General features: G+C 44.1%; 1 protein-coding gene across 9 annotated transcripts in view; it reads left to right on the top strand.

Annotated features, from left to right (window-relative positions):
• The first annotated feature begins 1,721 nt into the window (after positions 1-1,721).
• KIF21A (kinesin family member 21A) overlaps positions 1,722-21,486 on the top strand; it is a 96,325-nt gene continuing 76,560 nt past the window's right edge. For 5 of the 9 annotated variants that reach the window (XM_081877802.1, XM_081877799.1, XM_081877803.1 and 2 more), the window contains exon 1: positions 1,723-2,101. In XM_081877802.1, coding sequence (XP_081733928.1) covers positions 2,058-2,101 — 44 coding nt within the window. In that variant the 5' untranslated portion in view covers positions 1,723-2,057. Of the gene's footprint in view, positions 2,102-21,486 lie in introns of all 9 variants that reach the window. The other 4 variants (XM_081877796.1, XM_081877800.1, XM_081877798.1 and 1 more) reach the window with 1 other exon arrangement.

The following is a 21,486-nucleotide window of genomic DNA, read 5'->3' as shown; positions in this document are numbered from 1 at the left end:
CTGTGTCCAGGGCAGCTGTTTACCAGCTCCATCTGGTACGCAGGCTGAGACCCTATCTGCCCGCGGACTGTCTCGCCAGAGTGGTCCATGCTCTGGTTATCTCCCGCTTGGACTACTGCAATGCGCTTTCCGTGAGGTTACTTTTGAAGAAACTGCAACTAATCCAAAATGCAGCAGCCAGACTGGCGACCGGAAGCAGCCGCAGGGACCATATGAAACCGGTCCTGAAATATTCACATTGGCTTCCAGTACATTTCCAAGCACACTTCAAAGTGTTGGTCGGTTGGTGCTGACCTTGAAAGCCCTAAAGTGCCTCGACCCAGTATACAGTGGTACCTCTGGTTACGTACTTAATTTGTTCTGGAGGTCCGTTCTTAACCTGAAACTGTTCTTAACCTGAGGTACCACTTTAGCTAATGGGGCCTCCCGCTGCCACTGCGCGATTTCTGTTCTCATCCTGAAGCAAAGTTCTTAACCTAAGGTACTATTTCTGGGTTAGCGGAGTCTGTAACCTGAAGCGTCTGTAACCTGAAGCGTATGTATGTAACCCGAGGTACTACTGTACCTGAAGGAGTGTCTCTACTACCATTGTTCTGCTTGAACATGAGGTCCAGCTCTGAGGGCCTTCTGGAGGTTCCCTCACTGCGAGAAGTGAGGTTACAGAGGACCAGGCAGAGGGCCTTCTCGGTGGTGGCACCCACCCTGTGGAACGCCCTCCCATCAGGTATCAAGGAAATAAAGACCCACACAACCTGGACTACATGGAACTGGCGGAAATGCCTGGCAGAATCCGAGACCAGAGAGAAGAGTTGGTGGAAGAAGATTGGAAAAAAATTAAAGATTATTTACAGAAATATTGTAAAATTAATGAATGCTAGAAAATGATGGAATGATGTTATATGGCTTTAGCAGAAATGTGATAAGGAACTAAGTATAGACGGATTGTTAATGTATTAAAGGGAAAAAACAAGGTTAGAACATGTTAAGATAAATTACAGGACAGAAAACAGAGGAAAATGGAAAGGACTTGCTGAAATAGTTAATGGAAGTGGAATACAAAAAGGGAGGCGTGAGGAAGTCAATGAAACAAGTGAATGAAAGTTAAGACTGAAAATATTGGAAGTGTTTTTAATTGTTTTTTGTTTTGTTCTGTTAATTCAATGTTTTATGTAGCGTTTTTGTATTTTATTATGTTCAATTTTTCTTTTTGTAATTTCTAAACTCTGAATAAATATTATTTTAAAAAAAGAAAATAAAGACCCACCCACACAACCTTTGGCAACCCTGTACAGTATAGGAAAGTTTTTTTAGTGTTTGACATTTTCTTATGTTTTCATATGGGATACAAATAATAAAGCTGTTATTCTTAGAAAATGTAAGGTCCGGCGATAATGACGACCGGGACCGAGGAACGGCTGCAGCTGAGGGGAAAGCAAGGCGCGCTCTTGGCTCCCCGCTCGGAAAGAGCCTGCCAGCTGCGCACGGAGCGCGCGCGAGCGGCGAGAGCGGGCAGGCAAGTGCGCGGCTCCGCCTCGGCCGAGATGGGCCTGCGAGCTGCTGAGGCGAGCGGGGAGGGCGGGCTTGGTTACGCATTGCGGCTGCAGAAAACCTGAAGCTGCCGCCGCCGCCGCCGCCCGGGCACAGCCAGAGACAGCCAGACAGACCGACCGAGAGCCAAGCTGCGCGCCTGGTGCAGAGCGAGGCGACTGCTGGTCGGGGAGGCGGGCTGAGAAGGGGCAGCCAGGAGGGAGGGCAGGAGGGCTGGCTAAAGCCAGCGCCGCTCCGCCTCGAGGGGCCGGGAGCGCAACGCGCCGCGGTGGGCGGAGTGTCAACCCTCGCCGCCGCCGCCGCCGCCGCCGCTTGGCTGCTACCTATTCATTCAGCCAGTCACCTAAAATGGCTGGAGAGGCGAGGAGGTGGAGGAGGCGCCGGAGGTGAGGCGCGCAGTTCCCCCGGGCCGCCTCCCCGCAGGAACAGCGGCTCCCGCCTCCGCCGCTCGTCCCGTCTCACCTTTGGCTTCCGTGCGCAATTCGAATTAAATGACAAGGCTCTGAGCCATGTCGGCCGGCCAAGACGAGAGCTCCGTCCGGGTTGCTGTCAGGTGAGGCGTCGTGGTGTCGCTTCTTGTTCGAGGACAACCCCCCCCCCTTCCTTCCTTCCTTCCTTCCTTCCTTCCTTCCTTCCTTCCTTCCTTCCTTCCTTCCTTCCTTCCTTCCTTCCTTTCTCTCTCCCTCCCTCTTTCCTTTGTTACCTGCTATCTCTTGTGAGGGAAATAGAGCTGGGGAGATTTGGCCGGGGGCGCTGGGAGAGAGGGGAGAAAGAGGGGCGGGGGTCTGGCTCTGGGACGCGAGCCCGAGGAGGTCCGAGAGGGGGACATGTTGCTCGCAGCCCCTCTCCCGTCGCTCCCTCCTCGCATTTGGAGCGGGGCTGGCCAGTGGCGTAGCGTGGGTTGTCAGCACCCGGGGCAAGGCAAGTAATTTGCGCCCCCTAACCCGTGGATTTGCGCCCCCTAACCCTAACCCCCAGATCTTGCGCCCGGTGCGGCCGGCCCCCCCTGCACCCCCCACGCTACGCCACTGGGAATATGCTTGCATGGGTGCAGTGGCGTAGCGTGGGTTGTCAGCACCCGGGGCAAGGCAAGTAATTTGCGCCCCCTAACCCATGGATTTGCACCCCCTAACCCTAACCCCCGGGTGTTGCACCCGGTGCGGCCGGCCCCCCCTGCACCCCCCACGGTACGCCACTGGGAATATGCTTGCATGGATGCAGTGGCGTAGCGTGGGTTGTCAGCACCCGGGGCAAGGCAAGTAATTTGTGCCCCCTAACCCATGGATTTGCGCCCCCTAACCCATGGATTTGCGCCCCCTAACCCTAACCCCCGGATGTTGCACCCGGTGCAGCCGGGCCCCCCCTGCACCCCCCACGCTACGCCACTGGGGCTGGCAGGTAGCTGAGGTGGCAGCAGGGAGCCACCGCCTGGCCAACTAACGGCCTGCTGCGAGGGCCAGCGGTCCGGCCGAGGCCCTTGGCCGCCAGGTTCATTCAAGGAAGGGCTTGGCTGGTCCCAGAGAGGGGCTTCGCCATAGGTGGATCTGCGAAACTGCTGCCCGATCGCCAAGTTAGCGAGGACGGACTGGGATGCTGGTGGGATCAGGCTTCCCTGCACCAGCTTCAGCTGCTGGCCTGACCCCAGAGCTGGGCTCTTCTCTGCTTGCAGCTGTTGCACAGAGGAATTCGGTTTCCTTCGGATGCTGCATATTTAATCTCTGGGGTTTAATGGTGCATCAGCTGTGTCCGAGAAACTGGTGCGTGTGGACGAGGGGAGGAAGGAGAATCCAGACTTTTAGGCCTGGTCTGTGGCAAGACTTAAAAAAAAAAGGTGGTTGATGAATGTATTCCTGCCTGGGATTTGAAACACTAAGCGATTGCACGGGCAGTGTGTGTGTGCAGTGTTTGTTTGTTTTTTAAGCTGTCCCTTTTTTGGCTTGTGCTGAATTGCATTCCAGAGACTGCTGTGCTGGGTCTGTGGGGCTTTTGTTGCAGCCAGTGAGCCAGCCCAGGACTGTAACTGGATTGGCTAGTTGCAATTGTAAAGAAGTACCAGCCAGTGAATTCATGCGTGCTTTCTGCTCAGGGATGGAAAATTGCAACATCATCCTCCGGCACTAAAAAATTAATGAAGCCTTTACAACAGAACCTGCGTGTTGGCTAGGCTGCTGCGGAGAACTTACCACATCCCCTCCCTCGGAAATTATCAAATAAGTTTTTCCACGTTAATAGTTTTCTCGTTGGAAAGATGGGCACATTTAATAATCTAGTAATACTCCCAATGACATATATGTGAGTAGTGTGTCCAGTTTGATCAAGCAGCACTCTAAGAATGAATAAGGGGTTTGGGGTTAGTGCCCCATAGTGCCATTGTTACCTGAAGGAGGCAGGGATTTTGAAGTCTGGTAAGACTCTTGCACCTTTGCCATCTGTGAGGGGCACCAGTAAGCAAACCTTAACTTCACACAGGTACAAGAACTGAGAATTAGACGATCCAAGCTTAACACGTCCAGTTCAAAGAGGTGTTTCAAAAATATCAAGCAGTTTATAAATGCCTGGAAATTAACCTTTCCAAGTATATGAAACTTGGGGGGGGGGGATGAATTCTGAGCATTGTAAGTGTGTTAGTCATTTACTTGGCTGAAACATGGCAGCAATTGTTTCTGCCTAAACTTGTAGAGCCATCACCTTGTCCCACCAATACAAGGGTGATCCTGCAGTGCGAAACCCATTCAGATGCTTCCCCCAAAATGCTTCCTGTTTCATAAAATTCTAACAGAAGTAACAACACATTTACAAAATACACAGACCCCCACCTTTATCTGCGTTTCAACTGTATGAAATAACGATATAGTTCAAAAAACAATGAGCTGTATAAAAGAACAAATGAAACAAATCAGTTAATCGCAATGATGTCTTTTAGCTGGAGCATCATGCTGCAAGAAACATACTTAGCTTTCACTGTACTGCCAGAACTTATCACTTATTTAGCATTCATGAGGCTAAACAACGTCTTGATATTGAACATGCAGAGGTTTGGGTTACTGACGTTTGGTAATACTTGTATTGCAAGTGAGTTTGGCAGAGCTTCTCGTGCATGAAAAGGCAACGCCTTGTGAGCTGGAGGATGAAACTCAGTGAATACTGCAAGGATTCGTTTTCTTCAAAGTGATGTGGTGATGTCACATTAATGTTGTCACTGAATTCACGTGCATTTGCTTTAGGGCTCATGGAGGGTGTCACCGGCTCTGTAACTGGGCAATAGTCATATCAAGGAAATGCCTCATATTGCTATAGGTTGATGGTTTTTGTACTTAAAATCAATGAATTGCATTGTACTTACAGTAGCCATACTTACTGTTTATAGATGACTACAGTGGGGGGGCGGGCGGGAATTAATTGGTCATAGGTGGAAATGATTACAGCCCAGTTTTGAATATTGATGTCAAAATGTTAATTATAACATCCTTCCAACTTTGGCACAGCATCACCAGCTGTGACATGGGATACCCTTCTGTAACATTGGTATATCATATAATTTGGTCCAGTCACTAGGATACTACTTATGCTTTAACTCATGGGTAGGCAAACTAAGGCCCGTGGGCCAAATCTGGCCAAATCGCCTTCTAAATCTGGCCCACGGACGGTCTGGGAATCAGTGTGTTTTTACATGAGTAGAATGTGTCCTTTTATTTAAAATGTATCTCTGGGATATTCAGCCAGCTAGCCCTGGGGATTATCTAATTGATTTTTGAATTTATTGTTATTCATGTTTTTATACTGTATTTTATGCTGCTTTTATAATTAAGTTTTAAAGTGTTTGAAATTTGTTGTCAGCTGCCCTGAGCCTGGTTTTTGAACTGGGAAGGGCGGGGTATAAATAAAAATTTATTTTTATTATTACTTATTTGTGGGGCATAGGAATTCGTTCGTCCCCCCCAAATAAAGTCTGCCCCCCCCAAGGTCTGAGGGACAGTGGACTGGCCCCCTGCTGAAAAATTTTGCTGACCCCTGCTAACCTCTTATATCTGCATATTTGGAATGCACCTACTATAGTAGTTTATTATTATTATTATTATTATTATTATTATTATTATTATTTTAAATAGAATAGAAGGCAATACAAAGAATTAAAATTCAAGCAAAAATAACACAAATAGGTTTAATCGGGTATTCTACCAATCCAAACATTTTTCTAAAAAGGGAAGTTTTAGCTGCTCTCTTAATAAGAATAGCAGCTAGCGATGTCTCTCTGTGAGTGGGGCCGAATATGGCCAGCTGTGTCTAAATTCTCACAAATAGTGGAAATTATTATCAGCAGATTTTAACATGTGAGTAGGAACATCTTGGGAGAAGCACTCCTTTCAGATAAGCTGGTTGTTGGGCAGGGATATCACAGAGAATCATAGAGCTGAGGGTCCTGCAAATTGCAGGAATATGCAGCTGTCCCATACAGGTATTGAACCTGCAACCTTGGCATTGCCAGCACCACGCTCTAACCAACTGAGCTATTCAGCTATCAAACAAGGGGACGCCCAGAGTTTGCACCAATGTGTTGTGTGTATGAAGAGAACAATGTATGCATATAAAAAGTGAAACATCACACTGTAACCAGCTCTTTCCTACTTTGAGGTGATGGCTTGTGTTCTGGAGAAGCATGAAACTAGCTTGCCTCGTCTTAAAGGGCTTTTGATTGGTTTCTCTAACAGCAGCCCCTGATGCCACATAGCAAAACCTTTTTGAATAATGGAATGAATATATATGGCATAAGAAGAGGCACTGCGATTCATATCAAATATCACAGTTAGGCTCATGCAAGCTTAGAATCCTTTCCTTGGAAAAAGAAACGAATTTTAATTGTGTGACAGGCCTGTTGTCTTATGCACTTAACTGTTGTGAGAAATAAGACCAAAGCTATATTCCAGCATTCTCGATAGAAATTAACAAGATACGGCTTTAATGTGGCAACCGTGCTTGGTCCATGACATAGGATACTTTTAATGATATTTCTGCTGCTGCTGCTGCTGCTGCTAGTATTGGAACAGTATATCCGAGATACAATCCAAAGAGCTTCATTGCTTATGTCTAAAGTCTTGTATGTTTCAATCAGGAACTTTAACTTGGGTTTGGAACAGCCCCTTCCCATGTTGTATTGCAACATGTTTTTGAAACCTGCAAGTTTCAAAAATGTATTTCCACACATAGAACGGTATCGCAGGGTTTTGGTTTTGAACTGGGGCAGTGGTTAGATGAAAGAGATCCATTGAATTGGCATTCCAGTGTGAATATTTACATAGCAGACCTTTATGGGGCTATGCTACATGAGGAAACAGTTCCCGAACTGCTGTGGATACACATGAAAGAGGCATTGATAACATAGTTCACTGGTTCCAAGAGACCTTGAGATATAAAACTAGATGTTTGAATGGCAAGGGACGCAGGTGGTGCTGAGGTCTAAACCACTGAGTCTCTTGGGCTTGCTGATCAGAAGGCTGGTGGTTTGAATCCCCGCAACAGGGTGAGCTCCCGTTGCTCTGTCCCAGCTCCTGCCAACCTAGCAGTTCGAAAGCACACCAGTGCGAGTAGATGAATAGGTACCGCTGTGGCAGGAAGGTAAACAGCGTTTTTGCTCCCTCTGGCTTCTGTCCCGGTGTCCCGGTGCACCAGAAGTGGTTTAGTCATGCTGGCCACATGACCCAGAAAGCTGTCTTTGGACAAACGCTGGCTCCTTTGGCCTGAAAGTGAGATGAGCGCCGCAACCCCAGAGTCGCCTTTGACTGGACTTAACCGTCCCGGGGTCTTTTTACCTTTTTACCTATTTGGATAGAGCAGTTGAATTGGAACAGGAAATTGTGTTTCTTTTGGACTCCTATGTATTATATACATATAGGGGTAGGGGAATCAATATGTGATTCAGGTCAGCAGGTATCAAATGTTTTGTTTTTTAAATAGGCACCTGAAACTTCTTAAGTATAATCAAACAGTGATTTCTTTTCTGTGTAATACCCACCAAAGATACCATTTAGATTTTATATGCCTTGATAACATTGCAGAAGCTTGATTATGATTAACTTGGAACATACTGCCTGAGAAGTTGTACATGATCAAAGATGCAGAGGAAATGGCAAACCTTTTAGCTGAATCTGTGGTTCATCACCAAGTCATAATTTGAAGCTACTGTCTTGCATTAGGGAATGACAACAGTGAATGACTGTTGTTCTGGGAAGTTTGATATTAGTTGCTTAGATTATTTGCCAGAAGGCTTTTTAGGGCTTTCAGGCTTCACTCAACAGGAATATCTGGTACACTGCTCGCTACCCCATAATTATGCATACTATTTTGGAATAGTCTGTGTGCAAGATGATAGCTTCAGGGTTGCAATAATTGGGAAAGCTGGAACATTGTCTCTGGCATTACATCATGTTAGCACAGTGAGTGTTGTGTGTCGTGTTTTGTAAAAACAGTTTATCAGTATTTCAATTTTACATCAGTGGAAGGATGGTCTTGGGCAAAGTCATCAGTGTTCCTACCACTTGGGTCTCCCCATTTATTTAATGGACCAAGCTTTGGAGCCAGTTAAAGAGCCCAATTTTCTGGAAAGCAATAAAAATGTGAATCCCGAAATTGTCTGAGAACTCCCCAGCAGAAAATAATAAACTTGGTGTCTTGTGGTGAATTCAATCAACTTTATTTAGTGGCTTTCATTCTTGTCTAACAAAGAGTTCAAGGATAGCTCAAAAGAAGTATATCTGCATGCTATAACCTGCAAGACAAAGGACCTAACTTAAGAGCTGCACACAGTCCTACATATCAAAATATTTTACTCTTCCACTTTTTAAAAAAAATCCATAAACTCCTATTTTTAAGATTGGAAAGATCCATCTGGCAGTTCTCCATCTTTCCAGCCTCAATTACTCCTTTAGCAAAGATAAACTCTTGCTAATGTTGTCATGTTCTGAAATGTAAGAATATTAAGCCTGTCGTTTGGTGGTGACTATCGTAAAACATAGAAATAATTCCCCCCATTTCTCGACTTGTTGCAGCTCTAAGCACAGATAAAAGGCAAAGGGACCCCTGACCATTAAGTCCAGTTGTGACCAACTCTGGGGTTGCGGTGCTCATCTCGCTTTATTGGCCGGGGGAGCCGGCGTACAGCTTCTGGGTCATGTGGCCAGCATGACTAAGCCGCTTCTGGCGAACCAGAGCAGCGCACGGAAACGCCGTTTATCTTCCCGTCGAAGTGGTACCTATTTATCTACCTGCACTTTGACATGCTTTCGAACTGCTAGGTTGGCAGGAGCTGGGACCGAGCAATGGGAGCTCACTTCATCGTGGGGATTCGAACCGCCGACCTTCTGATTGGCAAGTCCTAGGCTCTGTGGTTTAACCCACAGCGCCACCCATGTCCCTAAGCACAGATAGCAAGAGGTAATAGGATCAGCAGCATAGCATGATGTGTGCTTCATGATTCTGCAATTATACCGTGCAAGGTATAGGCTGTGGCAATTTTATTATTTTATTGTTTTAATATGTGTTTATGAATTCCTGTAAATAGTCTTGAGACTCATTGTGTTGAGTTAGCTCACAATTTTCTACATATTTAAGGGGTCTCTCCAAACCCTTCCTGGCTTGTCCTTTTTCCTGTACTCCTAGTTCTTCCGCATTCTGTATATTTTACTAGTAGTGATGGTGATAAGGGAGCTAGGAAGAAACTGCAGGAAAATGACAGATGTTGGAAATGTTTCTTACACCCCAATCATGCTTACTGAGAAATAACTACTACTTAGCTCAATGGGGCTCCATAGTAACTGTGCAGTGGTTTGTGACTTCAGTGCCCCAGTGATATGGTAAAAGTAAGTAAACAGTCAGCGATTAGTAGTGATAAGCACTGCTTGAAAAGATCACTGAGATGGGTGATGAGCTTACCTGAATTCACCAACACGTAGTTTATTTAAAAATAAAGTAACAGGGTCAACATGAAAGCTGGAGTCATTAATAGTATAAATGTAGAATTGCTGATCTTAACCATGTTTACTTTATCAGCAAGTTTAACAGCTATTAGCAGAACTTAAGTTTGTTTAGGATTGTAGCCTCTGTCTACTTAAGGAAGCCAGTAAATGAAAATACCCTCTCTTGTAGGCTTCAACCAAGAGCCTTGTCTCCATTTACCTGGACTTGAAATATTCCATTAGCTCACAAGAGCACTGCACAAGCACATAATGTACAAGCTTACCAATGCTTTCCTTGATTCAGACGGATCACAAGGTATTTACTTAATTGACAAGCTACCCGGTAACTCTTCCTCCATAGAATATGGGTGTGCTAATTGGAAAACCATTTCCTCTCCAGCAGGTTCCTGTGCAATTGTTGCATGGCATCTGCCTGAAATGAAGTCCTGCCTTGCCTGTAACACCATAATAACAGCATGATTTTGTTACAGTGATCTAGAATACACATTCTAGTGGGGGTTTTTTAATGTAAAATGTTTATTCCCTTGTGCTGCATATGGGGGATTTTAATGTGGCAAGACAGTACAGACACTGGGACGCGGGTGGCGCTGTGTTCTAAACCACAGACCCTAGGGGTTGCCGATCAGAACGTCAGCGGTTCGAATCCCCGCAATGGTGTGAGCTCCCGTTGCTCGGTCCCTGCTCCTGCCCACCTAGCAGTTCGAAAGCATGTCAAAGTGCAAGTAGATAAATAGGTACCGCTCCAGTGGGAAGGTAAATGGTGTTTCCATGCACTGCTCTGGTTCTCCAGAAGCGGCTTAGTCATGCTGGCCACATGACCTGGAAGCTGTCTGCAGACAAAACACTGGCTCCCTTGGCCAGTAAAGCAAGATGAGCAACGCAACCCTAGAGTTGTCTGCGACTGGGCTTAATGGTCAGGGGTCCCTTTACCTTTATGGTACAGGGAGCAACCAATTTGTGTGGGGTTACGTTCTGGACCCCCATGCGTGTTGGCAGGGCCCATGTAAGGCTGCCCCGTCCTGCTCCATCCCCACCCCATTCCACCCCCTTTTCTGCCATTTTTGGGTCACTTCCGGGTTCGGTGTTACGCACAAATGTGTGGTTGCACACATATCGGACAGTCACTGCCTGTATCTTCCGTCTCACCTAATACAGTTATGACTGACTAGTAATTTCCATCAGTATAAGACTGGAGGAAGGCCATTTAAGAATCAGATTAATAGTTGCTGATGTTTTATTCAAGATGGAGAATTCAAATGATGTTTCTTTTCCTGAGCATTATTTATGGAACTTGCCCTCTGCATCAGACTATTGATCATTCAATGGAGAAGGGATTTGTATATGTAATCCATTTGGAGGTCTGATTACCGCACTTATACAATAGGAATTAAATCTCTCTAGGATTTGGTGCTGAAACAACAATCTAATTATATTCTAGACAGTAAGCTTCTTGGTGTGATGACTTTTAAATGTATTTGACATTAACATCCTGTTTGTCTCCTAATGAATTTCCCAGGAGACTTCTATAAAGCTTCCTTGCTTGAAAAGCAGTAAGAAAATTTTGCTGCTTTCCAGTGCTTCATACACACCAAATGTTTAAAGAACCTCCCCACCAAAAATAATCCTGGAAATCCTCATGGAGCTGCAAATCCTAGCACCCTTCACAAACTACAGGATTCTTTGGGAGGAAAAAATGCTCTTTAAATGTATGTTGTGTGTGCAGCTTAGCTTACTGTCAGGAACAGTCTCTGTTCAGGGGAGGTATTATAATGCTCCCTAATACTGTTCTCACCAGTATTCATATTATTTCATACTACCTGGAGGAAGTAAAGGATATACGGTCCTGTCTCATTACAAAGGTTTTTAGCCTTGTTGTGGATCTGTGGTAGTGGACTATGGTCTACTTCCATCATGCTCTGCTCATGCCTATATAATCTCAATATCTGAGTGTGGCCACGTGTTTTACACCAAGCTGTTTAGTGCTTGTGACCGTCAAGTAGTGTGGTTGGACATACACATGGGTAGCCCATGACCAATGATACTTAGATTTATAACTAGAACCAATTTTGCTTCCCTCCTAGGTACTGAATTGATACGTAAGGCTCACACAGTCACGTGACTCACCTGTCCTTATAACTCACCTGCACACAACTTATTTATCCTTATACCTCACCTGTGGGACGTGTTGTAATGGTAGCTGATCACACCACAGGAAAATGGTTCCCATGCCATGAATGCTACTAATTCGTAGGAAACTAGATTTGGTGCCATCTTTTTTTATGTGAAGTCATAGGTTGAACATTCTTGGTTTTTTTAATGTCTCTAATTTTGAGGATAACAGAATTCTTTAATACTTGCTCCCATTTATTGTATAATAGCGGGTATGGACTCATGGGTATTTCAGTGCGTGGGCATTTTGGTAGGATGGCTGGGAACCTACAAGCAGTGTGGAACAAGCTTGTGTGCTGGCAGTGAAGGGCAAGTCTTCCCAACATTCCCTGCTACAGTGTCAGAAAGTGAGCCGACAGCAAATCACACTGTCCTGAGTTGGAGTTAACTCTTCATTAGCGAAACAGCTCATTCCCAGTAGCCTTACTCCATGAGAGTCAGTTGCCAAGACTCAAGGTCCAGGCCTCCTCTCAGCCATCTAAGTCCCCTCCTCTCCAGGGCTTTTTCCAATCAATTGGAGACTGCGCCTGCATGCAGATGCCCTCTTCGCTGCCCTTTTCATACCTCTTCTGGTTCTGGGAGACAAGGGGGGATGGGAGCTTGTCGCAGCAGGAGGGGGGGGAGACACCCATGGCCAGCCTGACTCATCTCTGCCTCTTGGGCTCCCTCCTCCCACCCTCTTGTTTCAGATTCTGCCTCTGATTCTGGACTTCTCTCTCACAGATTCCGCCCTCAGATAAGCCCTGTTACCTCTTCAGCTTCCAACACCTCCACTTCCCAGTCTTCTCCCTTTGACCTCTCATTGTTGTCCCACTCCCAGACCTCATTCTTCCCTGGTTGGTTCCCAGCTGGTTCCTTCCATCATTCCTCTGCGTCCAATCAGTCCATGTCAGTCCATAAGTCCAGTGCTCTCCAACCTGATGCCCCTGGATTTTGATTTATTTTTTTTGCTGCAGTTCTCAGGAACCCCAGTCAGCAAAGCCCATATGGCCAGGCATCCTGGGAATTTTAGTCCTAAACCTCTGGAGATTATTGTGTTGAGGGAAGGCTGCCCTACTCACCTTAAACACAAATGTAGATACAAGGGAGGCTGGTTCTGAACGTTAAATCAGTTGAACAATGGAAATTTGTTCATGCATAAGGAATCTCTGTGGTCATTTCCAACAGAGCTTGGATAAATGTGTATAGATTGTTTTGCTGTAGGCAACTCTGATTTAGCTGCAGGAAGTTAGGTTCAGTGGTTTTCAGTGTTTCTATGGCATAGCTGATACCTGATGGGCAAACATCATTACGGCTTGTTATGGATCCAGTCATTCTCAGAATATTTAGTGCTAAAGCATTCTTGACTTTCACAGAAAGAGGCAGAACTACAGAACTTACTTGGATTGTTCAGTATTTTCCTAACTTAAACATTCTTTCCCCATTCACCCTTAACTTTTCCTTACTTTTCCTTCATTCAGCTTCTTTGAAAAGCTGTGCTAGAGCCTTAGCACCCAGTCTTCTTCCAGGCATTGAATGAACCTCTGAGTTACCACAACATGAATGGCTGTGGAATTAGATTTCAAGGATGTCACCATGGCAATGACATTAAACAAGGAAAGCCTGCATATATGGAAGTTAGCAAAGGGATCCTTAGGCTATGGATATTTGCAAGAGCTTTTGAAATATCTCAGTTCTATGGGGCAGCCCAGAATTTGGTTTTCTGTGGTGCAACAATTTTGCCATTTTTGTGTTCCAAGTTCCTCTCAGTGCTTGCTAAGAGTATTCAGTAATAGTCTCAAGAGTTTCATTGTTATAGATTGAAACCTGTTGGTCTGTCTCTTGCATATTTAGAATAAATGATTAATCAGAAAGGGCAATCTTATTTTTTGCTGAAACAGCAGCAATTGTTGGAATGTATATGAATTGTGCAGTGACAGAAGGTATATAAATTGACAGGGAAATTCATTGTGATCTGAAAGCAGTATAGCTAGAATTGCATAGAGCTGTTTGTAAAGCAATTATTTTGCATCAAGCCTTTTATTGGTGCTAAAGTTTGTAACTTAATAGGGTGGCAAATCTTGCTTATTTTTTATTTGTATTTTTTGGGGGCGGGGATATGGGCTCTGTTTATAAATTTTGTAGGTACACATACAATACCTTCCCAAAGATATAGTGCTGCTAATACTTATTACTTATATACACTTGAATTACTTTCGTATGACAAAACTGATCTATGAATGTAATTATTCTATATTGTATGTACTTAATGTTTAGTTGTCTTCTACATGACATTCAAGAAAATTCTTGAGGGTTTATTGAAAAAAAGGACAATGAATTTTAGGGTATTGATTCCTAATCAAGCTTTTGTATATCATCTCTCTAGAAAAACTGGTCTCTAACCCAGTCCTTGTTAGAGATTAATTGTAGGCGTGATTTGGAAGTTAAAAGGGGGATGAGTTTTCTGTTAATATTAAAATTTGAACTGTAAGGATATTGCTCCTCTTCAACATGACTTCTTTTTGGTAAATAAACTGCTAAAAATGAAGTTGCAGGCATATAACATTTTTTTACAGAATTTTCCTGAAGTTTGGAAAAGATTTAGTTACTCTCTTGGCTAAAGATAATAACATTAGCTAACTCTGACATTGTGTGAGGCAAATAAACTGCAACTGTTAATTTCTGAATGGTAGCTCCAAAGGTTAGCAGCCCTTTTATAGAATCCACCTTCCTGAACTTGAGAAAAATGGTAGTTGAAAATACTGCAGTGGTTCTCACACACATTCGGCTGTTACAGTAAACCATAGACTTGTTCTTGGCTTATTTATTGTGGTTTGTTTGTCTAACCATAGTCTCAAGTTCACACGCAATGTTGAACCAGGGATTGAGGCTAGTTTGTCCTCTGCATTAGCTCCTTGGTCAAATACTTGCTGATCAGTTGACTTGTTGCGCCAACCCTAGTTACTCAATACTTAAAATTATATTGGAATATGGAAATACATAGTACATAGACACTTGCCCAGAAGATGGACAAGTAGGCAAAAAATGAACACCTATTATTAGGCAAGCTTGGGTTGGTGTGTTATCAACAGCATTTGAGTTTCACATGACTTTCTCAGAAGCTTTGACCCAATGGGAAATATCATTTACAGAAGTTGTGGAATAAGCTCTGCTTCATCAGATGCATGAAATGGATGTTCTACTATAATGTGGCAGTCTCTAGTCTGATCATGCAACAAACTTTCCCACGAGGCTCTTCAGTTTCCAAGGTTCTTTGTACCAGGGGCTGCCTGCATATTTCATGACACAGAGCATCGGGCGTCTGCCACCAACATAGCACAACCACATTGACACGCCCCCCCTCCCCCGTTGATGTGAAGGTAAATGGAAACGGAATTCTACTTTATTTGTTTTATGCAATAATATCTCAGGGTCTTTCTTGAGGAAATGTGTTTAACTGGGGGCGGGGGCTAAAAATAATATCTGAGAACAATGGAGGGGGGGATTTATTATTATTCAGTTACTATATTTTGGACCAAGAGCACATTTCAGGATTCACAGAAATGTGGTTGGGTTTTCGAATAACATGTGTTAAGTGTGATTATACCTCATTTTACCCATAGATTAAGGTGCCCCTGAGGAATCATTGTATGTGGTATGAACAAAACATTGTATGTGGTATGAACAAAACATTGTATGTGGTATGAACAAAGGAACAGCTGTGACTGCCCCCACCCAGATTTCCCTTATTTGGACATAAAGAAGCTTTTGCACAAATGTTTCCATTTGTTCGTCTTAGACATTGGGTGATGAGGAAGGGGGTGAGCCACCTGTCTATTCCATACTGGAAGGGATGCCATTTGCATTTATGTCTGGCTCAATTAGGAAGCCTATCCATCAGGATCAATTTTAATACCTCTGATGGGTAAGCGTGGTCGAAGCGAATTTGTGTTCGCTGAACTCTTGCAACTGATATGTGAGGGCTAAGTCTTCTTTACCATCAATCAATTACTTTGGAAATACTGGGCTGGAAAACACAGAGATGATTCTTCAGTTAACTCTTTCTTGACCGTTCCAAATTATAAAACTGTAGCTGTATAAATGATATACATTGGCATTCGCGAACAGATGGTTTCATTGTTCTTTATATGTTAGCAAGTTATCCTTCCCTTTAGGCCAACGGAGGAGACTTTTGGTTCTGCTTTGTCCCGGGCCTTGATTCAAAGCAGTGCAGTAAAATCAGCACTAGCAGCTGGGGAAGACTACTTACCATCATCGCCTCCCCCTGCCCCCCTGTTTTTTGTGGCTTTCAGACTTGTCTGAAGGAGAGATGAGGGACCAGGCTGTAAATCACATAGTCTGGTCAGGAGACCCCACCTCTTCTGAGCTTTATTTAAGCTGTGGCAGCAGTAGGGCTTGTTTTGGCCTGTTAATTTTGACTTTGCATTGTACTTGGTATGTGTCAAGACTATATTTTACCGTAACATTAAATTTACCTCATGTTTACTGAATTGTTTTTTGTTTAAAAAATATTTATACTTTTCAGGTTTATACGTTTCACTGATTTTACAATCATTTTGACATTTCAAAACTTGAGTTCCTTCCTCCTCTTTCTGCGGTTCCTTAAATTTATTTTTAATATCTTCTGCATATCCAAAATAACATAATTTACTCATTTATTCATCTTCTTTAAATATATACTCTTATGAAGCTGCAGTTTATTACAACAATCCTGCCAATGTTCTTCTCCATTTACAATTCATCTGTAAATATTCAATAAACCATTTCCATTCCTTTATAAAAAGTTTGTTGTCTTGATTTCTTACTCTTCCGGCAAGTTTTCCTATTTCTGCATATTCCGCAAGTTTTTGTATCCATTCTTCCTTTGCTGGGACTTCTTGTTGACTGAGTTGTTTTTAGTCTTGTGTTGCAGGTTTTGTAACAAATGTGTCCCACCTCCCAAAAAAACACATTAACATATGTGAATGTTAGCCACTTTGGGCTCATTTCACTGTGGAAAAGAAACATAAATAAACTAAATTCAAAATAAAAGTGAGGCTTTTTCTTCTGCCTCTCAGCTTTATGATGAAGGGTGTGGAGAGAGATGGGGTTTCTAGTGTGGCTGTGTACAGCCATGCCCCGTCCCATGGCTCCAACAGGGGTCAGCAAACTTTTTCAGCAGGGGGCCAGTCCACTGTCCCTCAGACCTTGTGGGGGGCCGGACTATATTTTGAAGAAGGAAAAAAAAGAACAAATTCCTATGCCCCACAAATAACCCAGAGATGCATTTTAAATAAAAGCACACATTCTACTCATGTAAAAACACGCTGATTCCCGGACTGTCCACTGGCCAGATTGAGAAGGCGATTGGGCCGGATCTGGCCCCCGGGTCTTAGTTTGCCTACCCATTCTCCAATTCAAGGAGCCTTAGTCAGGCTAAGCCACCTTAGACCAACTTGGGACAACCCAGCCTGCCCTGAATCCAGTTCCAAATTAGTTCAGGGGCAGGCTAATGTCTCATTAGGTTTTTAATTAAAAAAAAAAAGCCATGGCTTCTCTACAAGTGAGCACCCTACATTCTGCAGGATCAGTGCCTCCACTTCAGCTCTTGTGCAGAGACACAGATCCTGTGGTGTGGGGTGCTACTCTGCAGGGAAGTTGCCTGCAAAGCAGGACCCCGCAGAATCAGTGCCTCTGCAGGGCATCAGGCATGAAGAATAGTAGGGGAGCGATGGGCTCTTACCTTCTCCTGGCAAGATGCAGCTGATGGTCAGGTACCTCTTGGCGGGTTGTTGTTTTTTAATGCAAATTTAGTAAATTCGCCTTTAAATCTAAACTGAATCAAATTACTCTCCCATCCTTACCTGCCTCTTTGATCCCGAAGAAACAGAAGGTTTATTTCCTTACACACAATTGACTACATAAAGTTAGTTCTGTCTGGTCATGTACTGGAGACTCTCGTTGTCACCCTCTCTTTATTTATTTTTATAAACTTCATTTATGTGCTTGTGACTCTTCATGGCTCATCTTAAGGAATCGCTCTAAAGTTCACTAAATGAACATTTCAGTCTCCTTTTCTCTTTGTTCTTTCCTTTTTCCTCTCAGCTGCACGGCCTTGTCCGTACAAGTATCAAATTATAGACTTAGGACGTAAGGCTTTTAAGTTTAGGATGACTGAGTATTCTTAACAAATTTGTAGATGAGACAGAGGATACAAAATAAAAACTGGAGTGACTGAGAGAAACTTCAGATGACAGATTAGAATTATAACAAGCTTGATAATTAGGATGAAAGCAGTTAAGGTGGCATTCTGTTTCAGATAAACATATTGTAGAGGAAGAGAACAGAGAGCGGAGCTTTATTAACCAGTGGCAAAGCTCTGAAGGGTTTTGGATTACGTACGTATTGTAAGTCAGCAGTGCAATGCTCTTTTCAAGTAAGAGAAAGGCATGTGGTGCAGAGATACAGGCATCCCTCAGCAGATAGGTGAGAGTAGAAAGAGTCTATTCATGTTAAGAAGTTTGAAAGCTATTGGACTAGCCTATTTTGAGGGTGGGGGACCTACCGTAAATTGGCCTGGTCCTGATTTGGTCCGCAAGGCAGTTTCCCTCCAAACCTTACTCATCTGCTGCTCACCTGACATATGTGATGATGGACAGGTAAGGATGCACCTGTAAAGGAACTATTGGGAGCTTAAAGAGAGCTCCTGGTTGTTCCTTTGCAAATGGGGCTACACTGCCAAGGAGTTTGCCATTGGGGAAGACCCAGCTCTGTTGATTTGCAACCCCTGTTAGCTGGCCCCTTTGAAGTTATCACTTGATGTAATGACATCAGGTGATAGGCGAGCACCCTCACTCACATGTCAAAATGGGCTACTGGAGTGGGAGATGTTGGGATCCATCTACTTGCTGGGAAAGTTTCCCTCCCCCGGGCTTACATGATGGGAGAGAGACTTGAAAGGAAACTCTACACTGATGTCTTGCCAGATGACATGCTGGGGCTTAACAGTGGATCACCAAAACTATGTGAGAGGATCACTGCTTGCTTTCAACTAGTTCATGGAAGGTTGATATCAATTAACATGAACTAATAAGGTAAAGGGACCCCTGACCATTAGGTCCAGCCGTGACCGACTCTGGGGTTGCGGCGCTCATCTCGCTTTACTGGCCAAGGGAGCCGGCGTACAGCTTCCGGGTCATGTGGCCAGCATGACGAAGCCGCTTCTGGCGAACCAGAGCAGCGCACGGAAACGCCGTTTACCTTCCCACTGGAGCAGTACCTATTTATCTACTTGCACTTTGATGTGCTTTCGAACTGCTAGGTTGGCAGGAGCAGGGACCGAGCAACAGGAGCTCACCCCGTTGCGGGGATTTGAACCGGCGACCTTCTAATCAGCAAGCCCTAGGCTTTGTGGTTTAACCCACAGCGCCACCCGCGTCCCAACATGAACTAATACCAGCACTTTAATTATTATATGTATATCCTCCATTTCTTGCCTTTGAAGTTTATCTCCCTCATCCTCAGAACAACCCTGTGAGATAGGGAAGGCTTAGAGAATGAGGTTAAGCCCAAGGTTGCGAGTGACCTTCATGGCTGAGTGGGGATTTGAACTCTGGCCATTCCTAATCTGGCATTTGAAACCAGTGCTCTTCACCTGGTGCCCTCCAAATGTTGCTGGTCTCCAATTCCCAGTAGTTCCAGCCAGCATTGCAACAAGTCAGGGGCAATGGGAGATAATAGTTCAAAAATCTGGAGGACAGTGTGTTGTGGAAGACTACTCTAACCACTCTACCACACTTACTTTATGGCTTTTGACCTCTTGATCATCTTTATGGCTCTCTTAGATTCTTAAAATGTAGTGGCTAAACTGAACGTTGTTATATAATCTAATATTAACTAGGATCATGCAGAGAACTAATATAACTTCTGCTTTTGAATCATAGAATTGTAGAGTTGGAAGAGATTACACACGTCTTCTAGTCCAACCCCCTGCAATGCAGGAATTTTTGCCCAAGGTAGGGCTGGGACCCGTGACTCTGAGATTAAGAGTCTCGTGCTCTACTGACTGATCTGTCATGTTGCATAAGGAGACAAAACAGGAGTATAAGGTCATGAGCAGCCCCACAGACTAGCCTTTCTCAACCTTGGGCCCCCAGATGTTGTTGGACTACAACTCCCATCATCCCTAGCTAGCAGGACCAGTGGTCAGGGATGATGGGAGTTGTAGTCAAACAACATCTGGGGACCCAAGGTTGACCTTGTACTCCTGCTTTGTCTCCTAGTGCAGTCAGTGGGCTACCTTTGAATAGGAAGGTGTTAACCTATTGTTGCTGCTCTCTCTGAGTCCTTTCACAGTAGGAAGCACCTTATAGGCAGCAGGTTGACATCATACAAACATGGCAACAAATAGAGATTGCCAGAGGAATGCAGGAAGCAGGTGGACCACTTGAAATGGAGAAGTAGAAAAAAGTGGGCACGTTTTTCAGCATTCATGTCAGATGCTGGGGGCAAGCAGGGATGCTGTTGAGAGTGGTTTGGTTGGCAGTTGTAACAAATTGCCTCTCTAAGCCCTGAGTTACAGCACATTGCTTTCCTTTTTACTTTAGTCTTCCTATGTACATGTACTAGAGAATTGCACCCACTTCGTTCATACTGAGAGGAAACAAAAACATGATCCCTGTTGGAAGAATACAAACTGCAATCCCTGGTCCTCCTATAATGTTAAGTGAGGGATTGTGAGAACGGGGATGAGATGAGCAGCCTTGATGGGTACATTCACGAAATAACTTTAACTATGGTTTACAGTGACGTTTTAAATTGTACCAATATATTAAGGTAAAAGAGCTGAATACCCAGGTGTCAACCTCTTTCAGAATGGCATAGCTGCCACTGTGCCCATTGAGCTCTTATGCTTTAAATCAGTGCTGAAGGTTTTTGGGAGCTGGGGAGTTGAGGGGAAAAGCTTCAAAACTTGTATTGTTCTCACTTAGTGCAACTTATTGCATTAACAATTTTTATTGCTTACTTGAGAACTGATTTAGACACTTTATCTTTGAACATAAACTCACAGCTGAGGAAGTTAAGCTTGCATTTTAGAAAGTCTTTCCCCCTTCCTAGTGCTTGTAGGGGCACTGCTGTTAAACAGCCAAGCCAGAAGTAATTTGTGTTTAATGGTTTTTATACAGCAGCTGAGAAATGCATGATTTGGAACTGTTCTCATTCTTCCTCTGTCCCCCTCCTCTCCCCCTTAAATAAGGACTGATTTAACAGAAGAGTTTTTGACCCTGAGAAAGCTAGACTCTCTCCCACTCCTGCTGCCAAGGAACAGCAGTAAGGCGCTGAACTGATAGGCGAGACTCCAGGATCAGGTGTTTACCACTTTGTATGAGAGGCTGGCAGAGAAATGAACTGGCAGCAGCTGTGTGAATAAGGGGAGAATTGTTCCACAAATTATGCAAAGCAAATAAAAAAAATAAAAAAAAATTGACTGTAGCATGAAACATGCTATGCAATATAACCAGCTAAATCCCCAGCAGTTGTATGAATTTCGTACAACACAACTTCGACATGCATGGACAAAATTATTTTGCTGCTTACTGCAATTCTTAGCTGCTTTATATGAAAAAGTCTCAAAGCGACTTAACACTGTAAGACGAGCAGATGAAATTGGTTAGAAATTAGGATCCCCCTCAACATGTCTGGTGTGTGTTTTGACAGACATAAGCGTATACCTTTTGTATCTAACTCTGAAGGGCTAAGCTATGCATTTAGGTCATTGCGTGGTGATGGGTGCTCAAAATTGCCCTGTGCATAATTGTAA

The sequence above is a fragment of the Podarcis erhardii genome (genome assembly GCF_964252035.2).
Source record: "Podarcis erhardii genome assembly, chromosome: 10".
In the NCBI taxonomy this organism is placed as follows: Eukaryota; Metazoa; Chordata; class Lepidosauria; order Squamata; family Lacertidae; genus Podarcis; species Podarcis erhardii.
Note: the sequence above shows the minus strand (reverse complement) of the source record. Positions and strands in the feature narration are given on the sequence as shown.